The sequence below is a fragment of the Chrysochloris asiatica genome, unplaced genomic scaffold (assembly GCF_000296735.1).
Source record: "Chrysochloris asiatica unplaced genomic scaffold, ChrAsi1.0 scaffold00077, whole genome shotgun sequence".
In the NCBI taxonomy this organism is placed as follows: Eukaryota; Metazoa; Chordata; class Mammalia; order Afrosoricida; family Chrysochloridae; genus Chrysochloris; species Chrysochloris asiatica.
Window position 1 is genome coordinate 3,482,727 of NW_006408595.1, and position 15,259 is coordinate 3,497,985.

Consider the following 15,259-nt stretch of genomic DNA (forward strand, 5'->3'; position numbering starts at 1 on the left):
CTGTACAGGGTTTCCGAGGGTGTAAATCCTTACGGGAGTAGAAAGCCTCATCTTTCTCCCATGGAGCGGCTGGTAGTTTCGAACCACTGACCTTAGGTTCGCAGACCGATTCGTAACCACTACGCTACCAGAGCTCCTTTAGCTGAGGCTAATTTGATGGCAACTAACAATAACAATAAGATTCTGTAATTGCTTGCATATGTCACTACGAATAAAAAATGCAAACAGCAAAGATTTTAGGTTCCAATTCTGCAAGCACAGTGAAAGGAATTAGATACTGCATTTAAAGCAGAATTTCAAATAATGTAGAATTTGACATTCAACTATGATTTACAAAGTAAAGATTAAGAAAAGTGTTTGTTCAAGCAAATCACTGTTTACATATACAAAATTCCAATAAAATTCAGACTGAAGTCTGAAACATCTATGTTCCATTTATGCCCTGATCCTTTCAGCTTATGCCCACAGATAATAGCTTTCAGTAACCTGCCCCAGAATTCTATCTGTCCCATACTGTTTCTAGAGAAACTGTATACCCATCTGTGTTCTGTATGCATTGATGCTCCTGCTCTCTTCAGCCATGGAACCAAATAAAGCAAAAACACTCTTCTGATAAATCAGAACCCAATTAAACACTCTGATGGTTTCACAAAACCTTGAAGCAAAATGCACCCACTTTAAATAACTTTAAATATTGAAGATACTCATTTGAATTGTAAATACTATGTTGAAAAAGAAAGAGCTCAACTGCAAAAGCAGCAATAACAATAAACAGATTGAGTTAGGAGTAAAGTTAAAAAAAAAATCAACTCTAATTTTAAACTCAATTTAGAGGATCCAAAGAAAAGTTGACTGTATTAAAACACATTCTTCTTTTTAGATGAGTCAGTCTTTAAAATTTAAGATTAATTTAAGTATATGGAACTACTTAAACTAATTCTAAAATTTGTGTGAAAAATTAGTTTGCACAGATAGTCTGGAGAATTTTGAGAAAAGTTAATTTATATGAACTAACACAGCTAATCAAATGTGTTATAAAATATTATTAATTAAAATAGTGTGATACTGGAACTGGGGAGATAGATTAATGCCATATAATGGTGCTTCCAAAAATTGACCCCCCCCCCCAAAAAAAAAATGTAGAATTAGAATACAGTATTTCTCAACCATTGGGGAAAATGTATTATTTGGCAATATGTTAGAACAACTAATTCTCCAGCCATTTTGGGAAAACAAAGGGAGCTAGACCTCCAATATACTCTTTTTGTCATAATATTACAAATTGTTGTCAAGTTCTGTTGAGTCAGTTCGCGGTTTGCAAGGAGTGGGTGGTGTGTTTGAACCAGCAGCCTTGTAGCTAGTAGTCTAGAACTTAGTCTACAGCATCACACCAGGACTCTTTATTACAAATAGATAAGATTTAGCTGTGAGAAATTAAAATTAAATAGAAACATAAACATATAAAAACTATAATCATTACAAAACCAAATGACACTAAACTATCTTTTCCCACAGCACTCTACTCAACTGAGTTCAACAATCCATTGCAATGGTCATGCATAACTCAGACACCACACTTAAAGTTATGGTGTTTATTAGGGAAGTTTACAGGTTATAATTCATGGTCAGAAATGTTCAGGGCACAGTTCTTTAGTCAGGACAATCTCTCCTCAGCTATGCCCACAGCCAGGCCTCTTTCTGGCCCTTAACCCCTTGGTGTGGCCTCTGCAGTGTTACAAAGATTAGTTGTTATTATGTTCCATGGAGTTGTTCCGACTCATAGTGACCCTGTACAGGGTTTCCGGGGCTGTAAATCTTTACGGGAGCATAAAGTCTTATCTTTCTCCCACGGGACAGCTGGTAGTTTCGAACTGCTGACCTTGCGCTTCACAGCCCGATTAGTAACCACTAGCTACCAGAGCTCCTTACAAAGATTAGAAAGGACTTCTGATAAATGGCCACAGACATTCTACTCCACCATATACCTTAGCCTGAAGGGACTCAGCCTTTGTTCTATCAGTTGGCAAACCTAGCTCCTCCTGATTTAGTGCTGGGAGGCACCCCTCTCTGCAAGCAAACTTCCTGCCCAAAGTCACTCAGCTTTTCTTGCTCCACAGGCTGGGAAGCCCCCTGCTCTGTCTGGTGCTCTGGCTGTTGGTTGTGCTGCTTAGGTTCCTCTGACACTCCTCCAGTAGCACAGCTTTCTGACCCTGGGTTGAGGAGGTTCAATGTGCAGGGATCTTAGGGTCCAAATGACGTTTTCCACCTTTGGCTCTCCTTTGTTAATAGTGGAATCCCCCTCTTGCTTCTGAGATGGCTCATTTCATATCCATACTAGAGCTTCAAGTTTTTATAATTACAGTTAACTATGTTAACATACATAGCCGAATCATGTCACACTCTCAGTATCTGCTCCCACGTTCTCTTATTCAGACCCATCAGGAAAATAGTTGGTGGGAGTTACAAAGACTAAGGTTGAAGAAACATATAAAAGAATTCACTACATCACAGGCTACCCACTGGCTCTTCTAGCCATTGGCCCTCTCATACATGCAAACTTAACTTTTCTCATAACAATCATTTTAACTGAGCATAATCATGAGAGCTAATGAACCAGCCACTTCATTCTTTTGTCTCCCCTCTCCATTCTAGATAGCCAGTTTCTAAATTGCTCGCTTCTATCCAACCAGTGCTCTCAGGAAACAATCATGTTCTTTTATGTGAAAAATCTTCTGTTCCTTTTTATGTGAAAAAGTTCTGTTGGAACTTTGGGTGTCTGCATTCATAAGCAAAGTGTGGTTCAGAGCAAGTGTCAAGGTTTAGTAATTTACACTAGTTCATAGTATCAAACATCTTTCTTCATTTGGTTGGGTGTGGTCTATTCAGTGCCACCTTCTCCTCCCTCAGCCTGCTGCTCCACTCTCCCAGACTTCCACTCACCAGGTGGACCCAGGTGGTCCCCACATTGAGCTCACCAGCTCCCTTTAAACTTTCAGTCCCAGAAAAGGGTTTTCTGTAATGGGCACAGACTTTTCCTGCCTCGATGAATCCAATGGCAAACTGCTTACTTGAATTTGTGAGAAATGTTGTTAATAATGACAAATGCTCAAGTAATCCAATCTGTGTTCATTTTTAGCAAGAGTGAAGTTTTCTTTATTCAGTTTTACAAAATTGGGTGCCTAAACCAGTAGCGACTCCACAGCATATAACAACAACAACAACAAACCAGTAGACATGGGTACATGGCCAGCCTGCAAATAGCTTTATTCCCCTGTCTGAAAAGACCTCTCCTCCAGGGTATTATGGACTTCACAATCTCCTCCCAACTATCATTGCCTACTAGTCCTTACTGGGAGCATTCTCATTTAAAGTTAGTTTCCCTCCTTCCCCAGGAACATCCCCCATTTCCTTGATGGGTGTATTCTTATTTTAAGGTTCCTAAGGAGCTCTGGTAGCGTAGTGGTTACGAATCGGGCTGCGAACCTTAGGGTCAGCAGTTCGAAACTACCAGCCGCTCCGCGGGAGAAAGATGAGGCTTTCTACTCCCGTAAAGATTTACACCCTCGGAAACCCTGTACAGGGTCGCTATGGGTCGGACCCGACTCGATGGCACTTAACAACAACAACAACAACAGTTGGTAAAACTAGTTCTTCTCCTCCACTGAGCTCTTTTTGTTATGCTAGCCTGCTGCCCAAAAGACTTCCCTCAGTCCTGAAGATGGGCCACACCAATAAGAGTTATTTTTTACAAAATGCACAACAACCAAACAGCCATTCCCCACTCCCTATCCTGCCCCTGCAAATCTTTACTTAAAGCTCCTATTCTTTCAGCAGTTCAGACTTTCTCTTAAAAGTCTGGGGGAAAAAAAAAAAAAAGTCTATTTCTTCTGGGCAGTTTCTAACTCCCCTTTTAGCATATCCAATCAAGTGTGGGCTTAAGGCAGATTTACAAGCTGTCTGCAATCAAGGTACCCAAAATTCATTGCTATCACACATGTGTATAGGGCCTTGGGCCTCTGGCTGGTAGGTTGTATCAAGTAGGCCCTGGACTCTATCAGTCATCTAGCATAACCAGACTGGCTTCTTCCCCAGGTGACTCAGTAGCAGCTTTATTCTCCTCCATGGCAACATAACATCTCGATCATTATCTGAAAATGAAAATTAAAAAATAGTGAACATTGATCTTGCAAAGTAAGAATGGTGATGTTTCTCTACAAGACATGATTTCAGGATATCGATCCTTTACCATTTGAACCAGGAGGGCATCAAGTTGACACCTATAAGTATCAGTCATGCTTGGGGCCAACTAAGAGGCCTCCCAGATGTGTCATTTTTTCCCCTTGGGCTTGTGATGAGGCATGAAGCAGGTGAGATGGCAGGTGAAAAGGCTGAGAAGAAGGGTACCAAGAAGAAGCCTATTGTTAAGAAAGAATATTCCAGTGGCAAAATTAATAAGACTAACCTCAAAGGGAAAATCTCAAGAAGGGGAAGTCCCATTGCAGCCAAAATTCTGTCCTAGTCAGAGGACTTGGCAGGTATTCCCAGTAGGCCATGTATTCCAGAAAGGCCATATGCAAAAGGAAGTATTTAGCCACTAAATCCATGATTATAAAGAAGAAGGAAAGATTCTTGCTACTGTCATAAAACCAGTTGGTGGTGACAAGAATGGTGGTAAAGAGTGGTTAAACGGTGCACAATTGCTGGGTATTATCCTTCTAAAGTTGTGCCTCAAAAGCTTTTGAGCCATGACAAAAAGCCCTTTAGTCAACATGTGAGAAAACTATGGCCTGGCATTACTCCTGAGACCATTCTGATCATCCTCACTGGGCTTGCTAATGGTAACTGGACCTCTGTAGCCCCACTCACCCCCATTCTGGGTAGCCAGTGTCTGAGTTGCTCATCCTTGTCCTCTCTGTGTGCTGAGGAGGTGGGAATGATCCTCGCTGTGACGATTTGTTCACTCTTTTGAGCTGTTGCTTCCATAGGTGTGTGTCAAGTTCATCAGATTCTATCAGATTATTCTTTTTTCCTTCTTCTTTCTTCTTCTCTTTGAGCTCTGATCATCTAGCCATTGAAGCCAGGTCAAGCGGGTATTATCTGCAAGTGTGGGTGTACTTAGGCATGTGCCCTCTCTTCTTATCAGCTGGATGCTTCAGTCTCCACTCTGGTCCCCTGTGGCTGTTTGGCTGACTCTGGGTCCTGGATCTGGCACACTGATGGCTAACCAGGTCTCCATCTGGGTTCACAGGAGTCTATTGTGCATTGTAGGGCTTAGCTCGCAGCTTTATTGCTGTTTTCCCCTCACTTCCCCTTATCATGAACGTGGTCACCAGTCAGAGCATACATTCCCATTGAGCTTTAGTCTTAGAAGGGGTTTGCCCTGAGTGGGACCCGACCACTTGCCTTGATGTCTCCTGGGCGAGCCACTTGTTTGTTCTTGTAGTAATCAGGCGGCCTGCTGATATTGTTTTGTATTTTTCCTGTCAGTCTTTCTTTTAGGAAGTATCTTCTGTTCTTCTGGCCACTCCAGGTTGGTCTGCGTGTCCTTTCAAGTGGACATTTCCCCTCAAAAGATTCTGGATGCTATTCAGGATTCTACCTATAGTCTTGTGTAATGCAGAGGCTCCACAGGAAGCCTCCTTTGCTGGGCACCTTGTATCTCCATTTTAGGTATTCCAATCGGTTATAGGCAGATGATGGACTTACAAGATTTCTATGGTGGTATTTCTGCCTATTCCTTTCTCTTCCCCTCCAGTGTCTATTTTATACCATCATGCCAGGGAAACCAAGATTCAATAGACAGCCAAGCATCTTAACATTATTTCCCCCTTTTCCCTATTCAAACTATGTCTCAATCTCTATATAGGATGATACTTCTTGACTCTTTTGTAGGTACACTGGATCATATGAGTAGTTTTGCTTAACAAGTTATATGTGGAGATTAAGTGTGTAGTTTCTGAACCAAACATTTAAGTACTGGTAGGAAACACCTTCCAAAACTCTCTCTCTGGCACTATAACCTACAATGTTTGAGATGGTAGCAGCTCCGTCAGTAGCGGTCCCTGAATGGTTGTGATGAGCAGAGGCCTCTTGTTGATCATGAATCAGAATTAGAGTCTTTGCCAAGAAATTTGGAAGACAGCTGTGCATCCAAACAACTGGAAAAGATCCATATTTGTGCCCATTCCTAAGAAAAGTAACCCAACAGTATATGGAAATCATCAAACAATATCGTTAATATCATATACAAGTAAAATTTTATGGAATATACTTAAAAAACTATTGTAGCAATACATCAACAGGGAACTTCCTGAAATTTAAGCTGGATTCAGATGAGGATGTGGAATAAGGGATATCATTGCTGACATCAGGTGGATCTTGACTGAAAGCAAAGAATACCAGAAAGATACCTACCTGTGTTTTATAGACTATGCAAAAGCGGATCATTATCAACTGTGCGGATCATTATAAACTATGGATAACATTGCAAAGAATGGAAACTCCAGTGGAATAGTTAATTGTGCTCATGTGGAACATGGGAACAGAACAAGGGAATACTGAATGGGTTAAAGTCAAGAAAATTGTGTTTCAGAGTTGTGTCCTTTCATATAACTATAGTGTTCAATCTGTATGCTGAGTAAATAATCTGAGAAGCTAGATTATATAATGAAGAATATAACATCAGGAATGGAGAAAAGCTCATTAACAACTTGTGAGATGTAGATAACACCTGGCTTGCTGTAAGTGAAGAGGGCATGAAGCACTTATTGATGAAAATCAAAGAATACAGCCTTCAGTATGAATTACAGCTCAATGCAAAGAAAACCAAAACCTCAGATCTGAACCAATAGACAACATCATGATAAACAGAGAAAAGACTGAAGTTGTCAAGGGTTTCATTTTGCTTAGATACACAATCAATGCACATAAGCAGCAGTCGAGAAATAAAGTGGTATATTGCTTATATTGTTTAAGTGTTGAAGACCAAAGATACCACCTTGAGGACTAAGTTGTGCCTGACCCAAACCATCTTACTTTCAATTGCCTCATATACATGAGAAAGCTGGACAATGAATAAAGAATACTGGAAAAGAATTGATGCACTTGAATTACATGATTGGTGAAGAATGTTGAATATACTATGTATTGCCAGTGGTGTTGTAGGATAAGTACTCAGTTTGAACTGCAAGGTCAGAGGTTCAAACTCACAAGACGCTCCTTGGAAACCCTAGACAGAGTTGCTGTGGGTCAGAACCAACTCAATGGCACTTAACAGCAACAAGACAGAAGAATGAACAAATCTGTTTTGAAAAAACTACAGCCTGATTGCTCCCTGGAAGCAACTATGGCAGGACTTTGTCTCATATACTTTGGACATTATCAGGAGGGGCTCGTGCCTAGAGAAGGATATCATTCTTGGTATAGTGGTTTGCCAGCAAAAAAGAGGAAGACCCTCAGTGAGATGGTGGTTGCAACAATGAGCTCAATCATAACAGGTGTAAAGATGGTGCAAAACTGGGCAGAAACTGCTCATTAGCACCGAACAGACAACAACAAAGAGGTAATCTTGTTAGATATTTTCAGAGGACACAGAATGATTACTGGAGTGTGTTGTTGTTGTTGTTGTTAGGTGCCTTCGAGTTGGCACCGACTCATAGCGACCTTATGCACAGCAGAATGAAACAATGTCCGATCCTGGGCCAGCCTCACTACGGTTGCCACGCTTGAGTCCATCAATGCTGCCACCTGGCCAATACAACTCGTTGCGGGTCTTCCTCTTTTTCTCTGATCCTTCATTGTATCAAACATGATATCCTTCTTCAGTGACTGTTCCCTCCTGATAATATGTCCAAAGTATAAGAGATGAAGTTTGGCCATCTTGGACTCTAAGGAGCACTCTGGCTGCACTTCTTCCAAAATAGATCTGTTGGTTCTTTTGGCAGCCCATGGCACTTTTAGTATTCTCCTCCAACACCATAATTCAAAGGCATCAATTCTTCTACGGTCTTCCTTATTCACTCTCCAGCTTTTGCATGCATATGAGGTTATTGAAAATACCATGGCTTGAGTCAGGCACACTTGGAGTGTGTTAGGAAGGTATTTTAAGAAAATGGAACGCTGCACTGGTATTAAGAAGGCCAAGAAATTTGTGCTGAGTAATTTGTTTTCCTCCATGGCAATGCAACTGTCCTAAGAGAATTTCATTGGAAAATCTTACTACATCCACCCAACAACCCTCATCTTGCCCCTTCAGCCTTCTTTTTGTTCCTCAAACTCAAAGAACATTTTAAAAGTATAGGATTTGTGTATCTACAGCAGGGGTGGGGAATGTCTACCCAGAATTCTAGCCATCACAATGTTATTGTTAAGTGCCACTGAGTCAGTTCCGAATCAGTAAAGAGTTTCCAAGGAGCAGTTGATTAGAAGTGAGTTAATTAAATGTCTGACCAATTATAGCAGGCTAATTTTTAAGCTAGTAATTTTCTATGGCCTGAGGATTATGTTATAAATCTTAAAAGAAAAAAGGTTTCCCACTCCTGATGTGTTGTTGTTTAGTGCTGTCGAGTCGGTTCTGATAGTTACCCTGTATAGGGTTTCTGAGGAGTGGCTGGTGAGATTTGAACTGCCAACCTTGCAATTCAAACTGACCTTGTGGTCCAGTGGGGTTTCCACCATCGACTAGTGTGTTTGAAGCACCGATCTTGTGGTTAGTATTTCAGTGCTATCCTCCAGTACCGCACCAGATTGTTGTTGTTGTTGTTATGTGCCGTGGAGTCTATTCCAACTCATAGCGACCCTGTACAGGGTTTCTGAGGCTGTAAATCTTTACGGGAGCAGAAAGCCTCATCTTTCTCCCGCGGAACAGCTGGTAGTTTCGAACTGCTGACCTTGCGGCTTGCAGCCTGATTTGTAACCACTACGCTACCAGAGCTCCCCACACCAGATTAGAGAGGTGGAAAAACCATCTTCAGAAGTATATAGACCTAGATAGAGGAAATATTGAGAAACAATAGCTTCACTTTTTGATGTATTTGTTTAATAAAATTTTCTATGATTTTGTAACAATACTTTGTGACTTACCTTTCTTTTTCATGAAATTGTTGTGAAAACACAGTGAACATAACATATTTAGCACAGTGACGCCACAGAACTAATACTGAACAAATATTAAAATGTTAGCTCTTATCCTTAATAATAAATAATAATTTAGAAGGCAGAATCAGGATACTAATTTGTATTTGGCCTTCCTGGTTTGTATTTTGTCAGTTTATAACTGGTTTCAAAATGTATTATTTTTTGAGATCTCATTTGTAGAAGTAAATATGTTTTATTGCCCTTTTGCTTTTAGTTCATTGGAAATCCTGGGATTCAAAAATGTGGATTGAAAGTCATTTCTGCCATAGTACATTTTCCTGATGTGTTACAAATGTTATCCCTGGAAGGTGCTATTGATTCAGTACTTCACACACTGCAGATGTATCCAGATGACCAAGGTTGGTACAATTTTTTTTAAAAGGTTTAATGTGAATTGTGTGATAGTTTACATGGGAAAACATTAGCTTTACATTCATCCTATTATATATTGTTTCATTGCCATGGTTATAATCCCCTCCATGCATCATTAACCAGCCAAAGGGTATAGCAAGCCTGCCTCCCCCTAGCCCCCCCGGTTGTGGTTGGTACAATTTTAACTCTAGATTTAGAATACATTCTTATAAGCCATTAGTTGTTCGTTGGATATCTTTAACAGTTTTCTCCAATTTTGAGATAACATTTCCCCCCTCATCTTATTCTAGAAATCCAGTGTCTGGGTTTAAGTCTTATAGGATCCTTGAGTCTAAAGAAGAATTTATACATAGGAACTGGACATCTGCTAGCAAAAATTCTGGTTTCCAGCTTACAACGATTTAAGGATGTTGCTGAAGTACAAATGAAAGTATGTACATTGTTTTGAAGCAAATTTGGGAGCTTGTGCAGATTTCTCTTTGGAATCATTTATAATTCCCATTTTACATTAATAGTGGTGTTCTGGTTAATTGAAAACCATTTATCATTTCATAGTACTTTAATTATAGAAGGTGCAGAGGATTGAATTGAATCTCTAAAGATCCTGAGTTTCATTACTAAATTTCTAAAATCAGCATGTTTATTTGCCATTTGTTTTTCCCATAATAGAGGAGAGAATGTTGTAAAGATATTAAGTAGCTGAGCTTTACTTTCTTAGAATTTAGGTAAATAGAATTTTTAATTAGTCCAAAGTTTCTTACTCTCTGTGTGTTTTCTTGTGGGTTGCTTACCTCTAGTAATTACCTCCTAAATTTCTTTTTCTTACAATGAAAAAAATATTCTAGACATTTTTCATCAAACAAAATTTTAAATATAGTATATAATAACTGTTTTTAAGCAATCCAATATTTTTCCTAAAGTTAGTTAACTCAGGGATGATTAAAAAGTAAGTGTTTCAGTTATTTTTTTATGTTGGTAGTGGCTGTGTGCCACCAAATCGGTTCTGGCTCATAGCGACTCTGTTTAAAGTTTCTGAGGCTGTACATCTTTTTATTGGAGCAGAAAGCCTTGTTTTTCTCCCTCTGAGTGTCTGCTAGATTGGAACTGCTAATCTTGGCAGTTAGCATCCCAGTCTGTAATCCCAGGACTCTATTTCTTATATTAACAAAACAAACTATTTCTTTAGGAGTTTCTACTTTTTTTTTTTTTTTTTTTAGTAATAGAGTTTGTATTTTTCATAAACCACACTCTAGTAAAGATTTTTCAAATGGCGACATTGGCCAGGAATAAAAACACCTTGTCTCTAGTCTCTGTACAGACATTATTAATAAATGACATAGTGTATATAAATATTTAATTTTAATTGTGAAGTGTTGAGCAAAATATTCTTAGATTGAAAGAAACAGTGGGTTTTATAAATCCACTTTTTGTAATGTACCTCAACCTAGGCTGATTAAGGTTTAGATTGTTTAGATTGATTAAAAGTAATCCTAGAGAAAAAAGATGATTGCACACAATATGAAAATGCATATTTGAGCCTATTCCAAAGAAAGAGATGATCTATCAGAATGTGAAAATTATCAAAAAATTTTATTAGTATCACAAATAAAATTTTGCTGAAGATAATTCAAAAATGGTTGCAGCAGTACATCGAGGGAGAATTATCAGAAATTGAAGCTGAATTCAGAAAAGGATTGAGGGATATCACTGCTGCTATCACATAGATCTTGACTTAAAGCAGTGAATACCAGAATGATGTTTACCTGTGCTTTATTTACTATGCAAAGGCATTCAACTATGTGTATAATAAATCATGGAAAACATTGTGCATAATGACAATTCCAGGACAATAATTGTGCCCATAGACAAATGGGCAGCAATTTTTAACAAAACAAGGGGACACTGCATGATTTTAAATCAGGAAGGTATATGTTAGGATTGTATCAATTTGCTATACTTATTCAAAGTGTATGGCTGAGCAAATAATTTGAGAAATTGAACTTTATGAAGGAAAACACAGCAATGGAATTGGAGGAAAACTCATTAACAACCTGCAGTATGCAGATGGCATAGCCTTACTTGCTGAAATCATTTTACTGATGAACATCAAGACTACAGTCAGTCTTCAATATGGATTATACTTTATCATAAAGAAAACAAAAATCTTTATAATTTGACCAATAATGATAAATGGAAAAAAGAATGAAGTTGTCAAGAATTTCCTTTTAGTTGGAAGTACACCAACACCCATGAAAGCAGTAGTTAAGAAATCAAATGACATTGCATTGGGAAAAAAAAAAAAGGCAAATATGTCACATTGATGACTTAGGTACCTGACTCAAATCATGGTGTACTCATATGTGGGCAAAAGTTGGTCCCACCTGATAGCATGTCCAAAGTATGTGAGTTGAAGTCTCACCATCCTTGCTTATAAGGAAAATCATGAGCACTAATCCCTGAAGAAGGACCTCATGTTTGGTGAAGTAGATGGTCAGGAAAAAAGAGCAGTACCCTCAATGGGATGGCTTGACACAGTGGCTATAACATGACAATGGTGGTGAGGATGGTGCATGACCAGGTAGTGTTTCATTCTGTTGTCCATGTGGTCACTATTAGTTGTCCTACTCAACAGCACCTAGCAACAACAAATAGAGCTTTCTAGATGTTTCTGGATTCATTTTCATAGCCATAAACTTTGGAATCTCTGTACGAGTTGGGATCTCTTGATAGCAGTGGGTTTGGTATTATAGTAGAGGTTGTAATCTGTTGACCAGTGGGCTGAATTTGTCCAATCCACATATTTCACTTGGCCAACTCAGTATTTCCCACTTTTAATATTTGCATTATGTGCCTTCTACACATTTATGTATCTGTTTTGCTGAAAATTGTATTTGAGATAGCAGAAACCTCTGCTTTAGAGGTGGGTGGGCCACATATCTTTCAGAGTTGTATAAATTAATAGTATATCACTAGCATTTATAAAACATCAGAATCTTAAGAACTCAAAATAATAGTTTTAATATTTGGACCATTTCACTCACATATATTATATTGAAAGAGTCTTAGTAAAAGCCTATTGCTGCATGATCTTTATGCATTTACGTGAGCAAAATAATACTGAAGCCTAAAGTCCAGTCTTTCCTTTAACTATTACATGGGTGGAGATCCCAGACAACTCTTGAGAATCCGTTTTAGGCTTTTCTAAAAAATAATGAATGGTGTGACTGATCAGTTCTCTGCAAATAATTTTCTATAAAATGTAAACCATGGAGTGCTTTCACATTTCTTCCCAAATACACTCAACATGAACGAAATCTAGGCTCTCACACTTTTTTCTTTGAAGCTAAAATTTCAGAAGGATGAGAAGGCTGAGGAAGTGTTGGGCTATCTAGAGAACCTAACTTGCAGTTGTGTAATAGAAAATTCACTCTTCTTTTTACAGCTGTAGTTCTGACTCTGTTGCTCCAATCCCAACTAATATCTGGTTTTCATCCTGTAGACATGAATTCATACAGGGGCCTTGAAAAGTAAAAATTTAAAGGATTAGGTTTTTCCCTTCTTTGCTGGAGGATAACTTGTTAACTAGAATTTTATGCTCTCTGTGTCTACTATACTTCTTAATAATGAGAGAACAAGGAGTATTTACAGTATTGTTTTACTGTTTACATATTTAAAGAACCAACACAATAAATGTGTATACTTGTGAAGTGAACGTTAAGCTTTAAGAATCTCTGTTTCATTATTTTCATATAAAAATGTGTTTTTGATAATTCATTCCTCTTTGGTTAGAATTATTTATGCTATTATTGTTAATTTTTATCATATTTTCAGGGATTTCAGACAATCTTGGCAATACTTGAATTGTCAGCATCTTTTTCCAAGCTGCTGGTGCATTATTCATTAGATTCAGTAATATTCTATCAGATGTCTTCTAGTATCATGGAACAAAAGGATCAGCAGGTACAATTGTCTTTCATGTGTATGCTAAATATTATGCATGAGGTAAGTAAAAAAACATTTCAGTTCATCTATGCAGGTGCTTACTCCAAACAAAATGTGTTTAAGAATTTCTCAGTAATCCACTTGTCTTAGTCTTGTTAGTGTGCCTCCAAAATGAAAGATCCAGTCAAAACTGTGGTTTCTTATGGATCACTGGATCAATGAAATTCAAACCAGAGAGGTCAATTCAGGAAGTTTTGCTGAGGTTTTTTTTTTTTTTTTGGACTTCAAAGGGACATTAGATAATCATTGGAACTTACTAGAAAGAAGTTGTAAGGGGAGTGAAAACTGCACTAGTGAGAAAAAAGCCAGGAAAATTTAGCTGAGAATTTTTTTTTTTTTACCATGATGACAAGGCACTGAATCCTCCTCCAAGTTAGCAATGCCTTGGGAAACCTTACGCAATCTATCCGATAGCCCTTATCTTCCCCTTCAGGCTTCTTCTTGTTGCCAATACTTACAGGACATTTAAAATAAATACAACTTGAGTTGCTCGAGGATGCCAAACTGCCATTTTGATGTGGCATAAATTGAATAGATGTCTGATGGATCTTCTTGTTGTTGTTGTGTGTTTTGAGTCAATTTTGACTCAAAGCAACCCAGCATAGTACTTCTGAGGCTGTAAATCTTAATGGGTGCAGAAAAGCTCATCTTTCTCCTATATGGTGGCTGGTGGATTCTAACTGTTAACTTTGCAGTTAGAAGCCCAACACTTAACCCATTCTGCCGCCACAAGGGCTCCTTGGGAAAGGATTGTTGTTGTTAAATGCCATCTAGTCAATTCTGACTCATAGCGAGCCTGTACAGGGCTTCTGAGAGATGGAACTATCCCCTTCAGAAGTGTATAGACTGAAGTGGAGAATATGTTGGGAAACAATAGCTTCACATTTTAATATTTTTATTTAACAAAAATCTATGATTTTGTAGCAATTCTTTTTGATTTACCTTGAAATTTTCCTGACACTAATGCTTGTTTTCATCCTTCTTTTTAGTTTCTAAATCTTTGTTGCAAGTGCTTTGCAAAATTAGCTATGGATGATGAGTTAAAAAGTGTGATGCTCGAGAGAGCATGCGATCAGAATAACGCCATCATAGTTGAATGCTTGCTTCTATTGGGAGCTGATGCCAATCAAGCAAAGGAGTCAACTTCCTTAATCTGTCGGGTAAATATTCATTATTGTTTTTTCTCTATTACTTGAATCCACCAGTGATTGTTGTCCATAGCTTTCATGATCCACACAATCAAAAGCCTTGCATAGTCAATAAAGCACAGGTAAACATCTTTCTGATATTCTCAGCTTTCAGGCAAGATCCATCGGACATCAGCAATGATATCCCTCGTTTCCATGGCCTCTTCTGAATCAGGCTTGAACCTCTGGAAGTTCTCAGTCAATGTATGCTTATAGCCATTTCTGTATTACTTTAAGTAGAACTTTACTCGCATGGGATATCAAAGAGATTGTCTGATGATTTCCGCATTCTGCTGGGTCACCTCTCTTTGGAATGGGCACAAATATGAATCTCATCCTATCAGTTTGCCAGATAGTTGACTTCCAAATTTCTTGGCATAGATGAGAGAGTGCCTCCTGTGCTGCCTCACTTTCTTGAAAGATTTCAATTTTTATTCCATCAATACCTGGTCCCTTGTTCTTTGCCAATTCCTTCAATGCACCTTTTACTTCTTCCTTCAGTATCATTGGCTCTGGATCATATGCTACCTCTTGAAATGATTGAACATTAACCATTTCCTTTT

At 38.4% G+C, this 15,259-nt stretch overlaps 1 protein-coding gene across 1 annotated transcript in view; it reads left to right on the top strand.

The window, feature by feature from the left end:
• The window catches only part of LRRK2 (leucine-rich repeat kinase 2), a 254,242-nt gene that overhangs the window by 51,466 nt on the left and 187,517 nt on the right, over positions 1-15,259 (top strand). Inside the window, 4 exon segments of the mRNA XM_006865300.1 lie at positions 9,350-9,494; positions 9,798-9,937; positions 13,339-13,467; positions 14,499-14,669. Of these exon segments, the coding sequence (XP_006865362.1) occupies positions 9,350-9,494; positions 9,798-9,937; positions 13,339-13,467; positions 14,499-14,669 (585 nt within the window).